Source organism: Sylvia atricapilla, chromosome 9, assembly GCF_009819655.1.
Source record: "Sylvia atricapilla isolate bSylAtr1 chromosome 9, bSylAtr1.pri, whole genome shotgun sequence".
Taxonomy (NCBI): domain Eukaryota; kingdom Metazoa; phylum Chordata; class Aves; order Passeriformes; family Sylviidae; genus Sylvia; species Sylvia atricapilla.
In genome coordinates, this window is record NC_089148.1 from 5,340,001 (window position 1) to 5,351,892 (window position 11,892).

Consider the following 11,892-nt stretch of genomic DNA (forward strand, 5'->3'; position numbering starts at 1 on the left):
TCAAAGTTACATTCCTTTACAATCACACCTAAAAATACCATCTTCTAATCAAAAATACCATCTTCTAACCAAAAATACCATCTTCTAATCATATAAACACTCATATGGTACCTGTCCCATTCATTGCAGAGCTCTGAAAGTTTGTGGCACAGTGAGCTGGAAATAGCAGGAACTTGATTTATATTTAAAAGCAGGTAACAGGTTCTAGAGAACCAGATCTATATCTACTGCAGAATGTGAAGCTGGACGAAATGTGTCACTTACAGGAGAAGCTAATACATGATTCCTGCCACCTTCTTTTCCTAATTTAGAGAAGTGCTGAGTGCCTCAGCACAGCAAGAACCTGTCTGGAAATTTGGGGAGAGCATCGTAATCGTCAGTTACCAAGAATATTCGGCACCAAGTCTGTCAAGCCCCAATTTGTCAAGCCATAACTCTTCATGCATAAAATCAAACAGCAGCAAGATCAGCTAAGCACTGCCTGCACAGCCCTTTGTAGCTTGGCAGGTGTACAGGAAATCTCAGAAGGAAAGAAAAAAACCCAAGCAATGAATCTGGGGATTCCTACTGAATGAAGCAGTAGAGAAACACACCGAAGATAAGCCTTTGCACCCTGGTCTCCTTCAAGCATCAGCAATGAGTTTGGGCCTTCAGATCCATGCAGCTTTTCCACTGACATTTAAGCCTGTGAGGTTCAAAGTTGTGTTTGCTTTGCCCACGGTGGTTTGTAGCCTGCTGAAAGGGCAAACATGGAAACAAAAGGGTTTAGTCTGGCAGGAGAACATGGGCATGGCTGGAAACCTCCTTCCCCACTCACCTCCAGTGTCCCTTATTCTACCTCTACAGCCCCCAAAGCCTACCCTGCAGGCCATGCCTGAACTGCTCAAAACAACATCCAAACAGAGGAAAAGATGTTTTCTTTAGCTTAATTCACACAAAACACCCCTCTCAAAAAAACCCAGAAAAACAAAACCCAAAAAAACCAAACCAAACCAAACCAACCAAAACCCCAAACAAACAAAAACCACAAAACAACAACAACAAAACCCCACCCCAACAACAAACAAAAAACCCTCGTGCATTTTAGCTGTAGTTTTCTCAAAATGGCAATTTGGGGCAGATGCTCAGCATGGAAACTTCAGTCTGGACAGCAGAAGGCTGGCAAAGCCTCATTTTCCAACTGCAAACACTGGAAAGTGTCTGGCAGACTAAATTACACTGATATTACTTTACAGAGTATCTTTAAAGAGCAAAAAAAGCCTTTTTGTTCTTTCTTTTGCACAGACCCTGCCATTAAATCTTTGCCTTTCCTCTAATGTGACCACTGCAATATCGGACTATCAAGTGAAAATACATAAACATCCTCTGTATCATGCTCAGTAAAAGCAAGCTGGTCTTCAGACAATGTTCCCCCAAGGTATTTAACATCCCAAATCCTGCTCCAAGACTGGTGTCTCTAGTTATCAACGTCACAACAATGCCCTGCAAAGAATCACAGGACAAACAGCAACTGTGGTTTCATGCAGAGGAAGGGAAATATCACGTAAAGCTTTAGAAATGCCTTCCTGAGACAGGAGATGAAAGAGGCTGAGTGAGATGGATACTGAGTGGTGGGATGGTGCTGGCATCCTCTGTAAATTTGAAGCATCAAAGCCCGTGTACCTCTGAAAAGAGCAAGGAGAAACTCCCTGGCAGGCAGCACATTTCCAGATACAGCACATGAGGGTAATTTTTTTTAGCTGAGGTCCCAAGCACAACGAACCTAAAATTAGTAGTAAATGGGCTATCCCAGGAAACGAGCAGGGATCTGGCGTGCATGGCCAGAGGTGGCCTCTGAGCCCTGCAAAACCTGCAGCTCCCTTCACGTGGAACATACACCTCCAGGGGAAACCCCAGATGGTTTCATGACATACAGAAGCTGTAGGTATTTTTTTCTAAGGTTGGATGTGAAAACATTTAGTGACAGGCTGTGAGAGCTGGGATTGTTCAGCCTGGAGAAGAGAAGGCTTCAGGGAGACCTTGCTGAAGCCTTTTCAGAACTTTAGGGGGGCTTGTAAAAATGAAGGACAGGGCAGATAGTGACAGAACAAGGAGTGATTTTAAACTGCCAGAGGACAGGGTTAGAGGGGATATTTGGAAGAAATTCTTCCTTGTGATGGTAGGAATCCCTGGCACAGGGTGCCCAGAGAAGCTGTGGCTACCCCTGGATCCCTGAAAGTGTCCCAGGCCAGGCTGGACAGGGTTTGGAGCACCCTGGGCTAGTGGGAGGTGTCCCTGTCCATGGCAGAGGGTGGCACTGGATGAGCTTTAAATTAATTCCCTTCCCACTGAAACCATTCCATGATTCTACGACTCCATGGTCCTGGGTGCTTAAGGGTCCAGCTGGGTCCCCATCATGTGTGTCAGTCACTGACTGCCAGCTGGGATCCATCTGCAGGGTGCAGCTGGAGCTGCTGCAGGGGCTGTCCCTGCTTCAAGGCTTGGCACAGGCTTCTTCAGATCCTACCACAATCTGGTCCTGTGTCTTCAGTTCCCTGCACCTCTGCTTAAGCTTTGCTTACCCAGTAAAGAACCAGGAACAAGCATTACCTTATGATGCCTGTGCTATGCTCCTTTTGAGGACCAACACACCCCTCATACAACAGCTCACATGGAATTGGGTGTAAATGACCTTTTCTGCAGGTTACCTGCTGCAGTGCATGGGAACCACATCCAAAACATGCCCTGACCCTAGAAGCACTACAGAATGAACCTGGGAAAACACCAGCATTTTGGGGAGCTATGAACAGACTGTCTTACAGCATCACCAGAAATCTCCCTACAAGCTCCGTGTGGTTTGAAAAGGCATCAGTGGTGCTGGTGGTGTCGGGGAGAGCCCACGAACTGCCAGGCACTGCTGTGGGCAGCTTTTCTCGGCACAAACCGCTAACGGGAGGATGCTCCACGCTCAGTCTTTAAGCAGTGACATGTAAAAAGCCCAGCCTGGAGATCAGCTGACACATCCACTTTGCAAAAAGCTCCAAAGCAGAATTCCGCCTGGAGGACAGATCATGGCTTGCTCCTGGGAAGGCACAGAGAGTGGGCAGCAAGCCAAAACCCTCCTTCTCTTTTCCACGGAGGAGTGGAGCTGCTGCAGCCCGTGGCTGCTGCTGTGACAGCCCTGGAGCAGCTTGGCTTGAGGCAGCCCTACAGCAGCAGACGCTGCTCCCACCCAAGGGTGGCACAGCCCAGGTCCCTCTGAGCCCCCAGAGTGTGGCCAGGCTCCTGCAGCAGCACCCACCCAGCGCCGAGCTCCCACAGCTGCAGCGGTGCCTCCTCTCCTAGGGGTGCCTCACACCCCAAACCCCACCCGGGAGACACTGGGCTGGGGGCACCCACAGGGAGTGCACAAAACGTTAACGTGGTGCCATCCCTGGCACTGCCCACTCCGCAGGAACCAAGGGTGTGGGGCATGGCACAGCGACAGGCTTGGAGCCAACCTCATCACAAACAGCACCCAAGAGGGCACCTGAATCGCTCATTTCGGCTTAAAATACTTACTTGGAAAATAACTACTCTACTCCCGATCTCACTCGTTTCCTAAATGAATTTCAACCGTACCAAAAATATCTACATACTTTAAGAAAAGTATTCTGCTTTTAACCTCTTACTCATGTATTCACAAGAGCCCAAGAGTCAGCCTCGCTTTTGTTTTCTGCTTCCTGCACTGCAGCTAAGACAACTCCCTAGCTTTAAAAAACATGCAATAAAAAAGGGAGTTAAAAAACATGCAATAAAAAAGATGCAGTAACTACATAACAACTTTGGTAGTACTACAATGATCTAAATATTTTGGCTTAAAGCTTCAGTACTAGCCAAAGCGTAAGAGCAAAGACTTGGTCAGACCTATTAAACAAATGTCACAGAAGGATGAAAATTAAAGGCTTATGAATTCAAGATATAACACTTAACTAAATACTTAGAGAAACAAAGTCACTAAAATCTTAGGTTATCCATACCAAAATAACCTTCAGTGTAGAACCAGCAGCGAACTTTTTATTTTATATATATATATATATAAGACTACTACAAAGACAAAGGACAAAGATTTTAGGAGACCCAGGCAGATGAACCCTTTCTTCTCAGAAGTTTGAGCCATTTGCACAAGCTTTAATCTTGCTTTGATGTAAGAGTTGGCCTTGTTTCATCACTGTCCTTTGACTGCAAAAGCAACTAAAATGCTTGCAAGTATGTCGAAAAACTTGAAACAACTTTTAATTGTTCTCTAAGTGTGAAGAGAACAGTGTGGTTATTCCATGCAAAGGAAAAAGCTGTATTTTAAAAGCACATTCCTCATGAATATCATCCTTCCCCACCTAGACATTGGCTCTGCAGCTGCCACTGCCCAAAGGCACCACCAACAAAGCTGCTTTCATCATCTCAGAGCTCGCTTTTTCTCCCTTTCATACCAATAAAATGTTTATCAGATGCAAAGACTGTCTGACAATTTGTGGCCAGGCTGCACTAATTTAAGAACTTCCAGTATTCAAGATAAAACATCGAGTACAAAGGCACAGCACACTTACAGTGTGTCTCTCAATTACAGATTTGGGGCAAGGATGAGCCTGTTTCTCACTTTTTCTATTGAAACATTCTTTCCACTGATCCCTGTGCCTAATTCAACACTGTATGTAGTTCCTTCTACAGTGACAAGAAAAGCATGAAAAATACCTTGTGCCTCCCCCTACAACCCTGTGGTTTCCCTTCCCTCACACTACCCAAAAAAAAAAGACCAGAGAAAAGCCATCTTTCGTTTTTCAGACCCAGTGATGCAGCACATCACCTTTAGAGTTGTATGTGGGTTTAGTTCTCGTATGTGGGTTGCTTTCATGTAGGGGCTTGAGATGATCCTGCTGAGCAGGCACGGAGCCTAACGCAGCTCTGGGACACAAATTGGGTAACTGGGATTTCTGGGTTTAGGAAAACCTCAGGCCACAAACTGAAGGTAAATAGGGTGTGGTCACAGACAATACTTCTGCTGACAAACTAACAAAGGAAAATTGAAAAATTTCACCTCCTGCTTGGATTAGGGAAATCTCGACCATGCCTGTTGCAAGATAACGTGGCTGTAAACTTCCAAAATTGCTTGTGGAGCTTTTGAGAGAAGTTAATAATGGGCTATTTGAGCAATGGAAATGGAACAGAGAAGGTATATCCTGCCTTAGTCTCCCAAAGCTGAATCTGAAAGTTACCAAGGACAATAAATTCTGGTCACTTGGGTGGCAAATACCTTTTTCATCAATCACATCCCTGGATGCCTTTTGCTTGCACTCAGTCAGAAGGTAAGAAAAAGCACCTGGCCCCTTACATTAAAAGCCATAAAACCCAAAGAGACGCTTCCTCTCCTTTCCAGCACAGGCAGGTCCCATTTATCAAAACTATGGGATGAAAATCTGCTACTGCCTCCAAAAGCAACAATCTCTCTGAGCACTAAAACTTCTCAGAAAACAAGCTAAGCCAAAAGGATTTTCCTTTAAAAATCTCATTTCTTACAGTCTTCAAGAACTTGGAAATGTTGAAATGTGCATATAATAGAATCTTAAATGCTTATTGAAATCTGAATTTCCTGTGAGCTTTACTTCACTTCTCCATTGCACGGGTATTTATCCCTATTTGGATTGGACTAAATGGTACTATGATGCATTCTGGATTTAATACATGCTTCTGAATGAAAATATTATTCTGTCTCTTCCTTAGATTTTGGGAGTTGCAGATAAATCAAATCAGCTTTTACCACAAACCTCACCAGATGAAAAGGAAAAGCAGCTTCCAAGAGCTACAGACTAGATACTGTTAAGTCCAGAGAGAGCCCACACTTGTAGAATTTGCTTGGAATGACCTTTAAGCCCATCTCATTCTGCCAGAAGCAGGGACACCTTCCACTAGACCAGGGAGTTGCTCCAGGTCCTGGGCAACCTGGCCTTGGACACTTTCAGGGGCGTCCTGCTCTGTATGATGCCACAGCCACGCTTACCTACAGATAATGGAAGAGAGAATTTCTGGAAAATGGAACAACCCAGCTTGGAACAGGCTGGAAGCAAAGGCAGGGAGTGCAGCAAGACTTGTACAGAACCCTGCTGTATTTGCAGTCACACAACAAATTAAAACCAGAAGGATAAGTGACAGTTTAAAGCAGAAAATCCAACATCCAGTCTGAGTGCCCGTCCAAAAAAAGGCCAGCTTTTCCACAATTAATTCCAAGTCATTCTTCCATCCTGCAGCACTCCTCCTGCCAGCTCTGTGCACACTGACTGAGACTTTCACTCCAGAGCTGTATCAGGCACTTGGGTTCTGCCCTTCCGAGTCGGTGGGACTCATCCCTGTACCACCGCTGGAATTTATTCAGCTGGTTTCCTAGAAAGCTAATGACCCATTTCCTATCTTGTTTTTCAAGAAAAGAGTGAAGCAGGCTCCCCTTCAGCCTCTAAAATGGGCCAGAATAGGAGTGTCTCTGCTTTTTCAAGTGTGCTACATCTTGTAGGAACACACCTACAGCGTGTGATCATTGTGCAAAATCCTGACTTAATTAACACCACACTGAAATTCCTAAGTAACACAAATGGCTAGAAAGAAGTTTCGAACAGACATTAAGTAATAGCTTTCACTGTCACCTCAAAAGAACAACATCTGGAAGGTCTGTCTGGAAAAACTTCCTAAACAATGAGGAAATCCACAAGGGGCATCCTGGGTGATGCAGGGTCACAGGCACTGTGCCCTGCGCTGGGGGATCCCACCTGCCTGGGGGAAGAAAGAGATGGAGAAGAAGGAAAGGAAGAAACTGCATTTAAACAATCAAATCCAAAGCAAATAACTACAAAGCCTCATCCTCTGGACAGATGTCTGTTTATAGAAATGGGAAGCCAGGATATGGTCAAGCATACCAAGTATCTTTAAGAAAAAACAACCTTTCAGAGAAGTTCAGTTTTTCATATGCTGAACTGTTTTGGTGATGCACCTGTTGAAATTACTGGTGTTAGGTGCTTGACATCTTTCCACTTCTGCAAGCTAAGAAAGATTAGTCCTGACACATGATATGCGACAGACCAGAGCTTGGTCACCTACTACTTCAGCTGCTGAGATTGCAGAAATGGAAAATCATCAAGACTTTAAGGGCATTTCCATCTTTGCCTGCTGTAAGATCCTCATCCTCGATGGTTTCCCGTCTGCCAGCAGGGACACTAAGCAACACTTTTCTTTCAGGAATGATGATACCTCTGGCACAATCTCTCAGGACGTACCACTGAGCTGCTTTAGTGGGATGTCCTTTCACTTTCAGCTGATTCCTGAATTTCATGATTGCACCCCGAGCCCGTAGCTCCCCACCACCGCCCTGGACCACTCCCTCTTGGGTGTAGCACTCCTTAAGCATCATTAGACAATTCACCCAACAAACAACTCCCATCATAAGTTCAGCCCATGCCTCATCAAACTGAGAGCACAAATTTTTTTAATAAAAGCTTTTCACATGACCAACTCTCAGTCTCCTAATTATTACTGCCATATTTTAAACTCCATTTCATTCACATCCTGAATAATCCCCATGCAGTCCCACTAAAACCCCACAAAGTAGGATTATCTCTGCCACAAGTCGTCTTTTTCAAGGCCCCAGTCCAAAAACTAGAGGAATTACTGTAAAATTTTCTTTTCATTTTGGAGGGCTTTAAATCATTTTACTGCTTACAGTGTGTGTGTATTTAAAATATCCTATGGATTGAAATAGGTGGAAAAATGTGGGTTTCCAAAGAACTGGTTAGAAAAACAGGCTTGTGCTGCACAGCACAAGAAGACACCTTTGAAACTCTAAGGTTTCCAGACTAGTTGTATTGCAGTGCATGTGGTCTGGCTTTCTCCCACTTCCCCCTAAATAATCCCCACACACCTTCTCCCAGAGGACACAAACTGTCCCCACTGCTCACAGGAGTCCTTGCTGACTCATTTTTCTATTACTTCACTATGACATTAATTTCCTTCAGGTAGGAGTAAGGAATATCAAGTTTTGGCATTTTATTCACGATTTCAGCCCCCAGCAATGAGAAATTTTCATTAATTTCTAGTGGACAAAGATGTTGCAACGGCTTGCAAAATGCAACTTCATGAGATATAAATATGAACAGAGATTTTCTGAGTGTAAAAATTGTTTTGCAAAGCATTTTCATCCCCAACTAAGTGTTTAGGTAGTTGATTCAAACTTCACAAGATCCCTGCCCTTGCAGTTTCAAACAAAGCCTCAATTTCCCTGTGAAGACCATGTGGAAAATCACACATTGGCATCGTCTGTTATCTTCTTAGGCATTGTTTGTGGCAGGGGATGCACATTACCAGGTCAATAATGACATTTGCTGACTTTCAGGTTGTGATATTGCCCAAGTATTGCCCAGTGTACAACCACACACGGCTCTGTGAGTTGGCTGGTTCAGTCCTACCACATTTTCCCTAAGAGCATGGAAGCTGGGAGCAGTTTTAGGTGGAAATTCCAGGCTTCACATTCAGTAACTGAGATGCTGCGTGGGATGCTTTCCTGGTTTTCTCTGGGATTCATTTCTCCAGCTGGTCTGACAAGGCTCACCCTCATTCACCAACAGGAACCCACAGACAGCAAAGCAGCTCCCTGGGGGTGCCTGTGCTCAGGGCAGGTTCTTGAGGGGTTATAGAGGCACCTGTTTGACTGGGTTTGCATATTTTCAACATAATTTTACATCTCACGTAATTCTTGTCCTCATTTGGTTCTCCTCTCATCCCACAAACCATGTGAGCAGACAGACTTTCAGAAGTCAGAAAACCTGTAGAACTGTACCTGGGTTGATGCAGAAGATGTAACATGGAATTGTGGAATATCCAGAGCTGGAACAGACCCACAAGAATCATCAAGTCCAACTACTGCCCTGCACAGGTCAGACATCACCTTTAACGCTCAGCCCCTCATTTCCATTCATTACATTTTGCTTTAGCTTAAATGCTGTCTAAGTAAACTACAAGGCTTTACAATCCATTTAATTTCAGACAAATTAAGTTATCGTTATGGTAAAAAGAAATTAAATTACACCACCATGAAAACAACTATGAACTACACAAGTTCTCACTTGAAGTAATACTCAGGATTTCCTGTCTTGAGGCTACTGGTATTTGAGCCAGTAAGAGGGAGCATCCCAGAATGCATACAATTTGGAAAGTGTTGCTGGCTCCTTTGGCTTCCTGTCTCCCCATCTCCCTCCCTCACCAGTGCTCTCCCATTCCAGCACCTATGGACTGACAATTCTGCTGACAAAAACCAAATCTTTCCCTTTCCTTTTTACTGAGGACACCCCTGCATCACCTGTGGAGGAAAAGAACCCCAAAAGCTGACATCCCACTAGAAAAACCCACCTAAGCTTCAAGAAGCCAGCTAAAAAACATACTGCTTATTCAAGCTACAGACTCAGGGCTTCCACACGGTCCCTCTTGGAATGAGGGGAGCTCACCACAGAGCTCCTCTGCAAATAAATCACACCCAGGGGTGTAAGACAGACAGGCAAAGCCTGACTCTGGCAGATTCCAGCCTAACATCAGCAATAGGTTTGGTGAGCTGGCTCAATTGCACTCTGTTTCCATTTAAGATGCTCTTCACAATTCCTTTTCCTCCTCCAAAGTGCTAATTCACAGGCAGCCTCTGTATAAAGTGCCTCATTGATGATTTTCCCAAGCAGGAGCTTCGAGTGGGGGATCCTCACAGCACAAACAGCAGATATGAGCCAGGGGTTGAGCACAGGATTTTAATTCCTTCTTCCACAATGACTTCCCACTGGCTCTTGCCTGTGTAAAGATGTGATGGGCAAACAAGAGCTGTGTCTGGAGTGCTGCAGAGCTCTCAGCATGGCCAAGGTACCTTCCCTGTGAGCTGCAGGCAAGTCTCAGACACACACAGCCAGCCCTATTTTACACACAGGGATTTCCCAACCTTTCAGCATTAGCCCCAGTTCCAATTCTAGATGATGTCAAGGGCAAGGACCTGCATGATTTCCCCTAAACTAATAAACTCCCTGAATTTCCTAATTTTTTTTTTTCTTTTTAGTAACTAAACATCAACCTTTTCAGGTGCTCACGACTCAGGGAGCAGAAACTTGGAATGCTGAACTGTGAAAATGCAATTTTGGTGGCACCGTGGGGATGAACGTAAAGAAAAACAGAAATCCGTGGGAGCTGCACCCTCATGGCTCTGACTGGACTTGAAACCACCCTCAGTGAGGCAGGAAAAACTGACAGTATTGATAGAACACTGCAGCTCTGCTGACTGCTTTTTGGGTAAAAGCCATTTAATGACTGGACATCCTTCCCAATAAGGGAATCCCTTGAAAGACACGCTGTGATTTCAAAGGAGTCCTGACAGAGAAACGGCTCTGTGTTTGCACTCCCTCTGCACCACAAAAAAATCCCAAAGCAAAGAAATCCAAGGACAATCCGGGCTGTGGGCACCACCCAGGAATCACCCTCCAGCCCAAATCCTCAGCACAGAGTTTGATCTCCCAGCCCACAAGAGACAGGGCTCTCACAGGCTCTGCATGCATCATACATCAAGTGCTAGAACTGGGCTTCCTTTTCTCATGCAAGCTTTTATCCCACTTGTAAATCTTCAGCCTTAAAATTTGCTTTGCAAATACTCTACCTGCTGTCTGAGTGATAAGCATCACAGGTAAGAGTAAGCTCTGTTTCATACTGAACTATTCAAGTAACAAAAAGACACCCTAAACCCCAGAATTACACTCTCTTCCTTCATAGTTTAATTGCAATGTACATGATTTAAAGCCTCTTTTTTTGTTTGTTTGTTTGTTTGCGCTCTCTCCTAATATTCTACCGGGATAAAGAACTGCCCTTACACAGTGAGCCTGGGTAAGGTACCCACCTTCTTTACCTCGCTCCCCACCTAGCAGCGCTGCCCCTGCCTCCAAGGGGCTCGGCAGGGCATCAGCCCAGGTGTGGCTGGCAGGATTCAACGGAAGGCTCCCGGTGCCTGGGAATGTGCCGGGTTTGGAGCCCGGGATGTGTCACCCGGGCACACCGAGCCGCAGCGCTGCACACTCGCTCAGCTTTCACCGTCTACTTATAACTCCCTGACTGGAAACCTCTAAAGCATCGCCCTCCAGAAAGCGCTCCGAACTCCACGGGACGCTGAGAAATCGGCTCAACCCGCGCTGTCCCGCCGGCCGCCGAGCGCTGCCCGGGATGCGCGGGGCTCCCGGGGCGCTGCCGGCGGCTTTCCGGAGCCCCGCGGTACCCGGGGCGCTGCCGGCGGCTTTCCGGAGCCCCGCGGTACCCGGGGCGCTGCCGGCGGCTTTCCGGAGCGCCGCGGCACCCGGGGCGCTGCCGGCGGCTTTCCGGAGCCCCGCGGCACCCGGGGCGCTGCCGGCGGCTTTCCGGAGCCCCGCGGTACCCGGGGCGCTGCCGGCGGCTTTCCGGAGCCCCGCGGTACCCGGGGCGCTGCCGGCGCTCCCCAGCCCCGTACCTCGGATGTAGGCGCACTTGCTGTCGTCCAGCGCCGCGGAGGCAGAGGCGCCCATGGCTCGGTGCGGAGCTGAGGCAGCACCGCTCTCCCGCCGAGCCCGGACCGCTGCCGCCGAGCCCGGACCGCTGCCGCCGAGCCCGGACCGCTCCCGCCGAGCCCGGACCGCTCCCGCCGAGCCCGGACCGCTCCCGCCGAGCCCGGACCGCTGCCGCCGAGCCCGGACCGCTGCCGCCGAGCCCGGACCGCTGCCGCCGAGCCCGGACCGATCCCGCCGAGCCCGGTCCGCTCCCGCCGAGCCCGGTCCGCTGCCGCCGCTTCCTTCGCAGGCGCCGCCCCCGGGCCCGGCCCGGCCCCGCCCCACCGGGGACCCGCCGGGG

The 11,892-nt window shown here is 47.3% G+C and overlaps 1 protein-coding gene across 1 annotated transcript in view; it reads right to left on the bottom strand.

Annotated features, from left to right (window-relative positions):
• The window catches only part of NIBAN1 (niban apoptosis regulator 1), a 56,875-nt gene extending 45,265 nt beyond the window's left edge, over positions 1-11,610 (bottom strand). Inside the window, exon 1 of the mRNA XM_066324674.1 lies at positions 11,516-11,610. Within this exon, the coding sequence (XP_066180771.1) occupies positions 11,516-11,570 (55 nt within the window). The 5' untranslated portion in view covers positions 11,571-11,610. The remainder of the gene's footprint in view (positions 1-11,515) is intronic.
• Between the last annotated feature and the right edge of the window lie 282 nt (positions 11,611-11,892).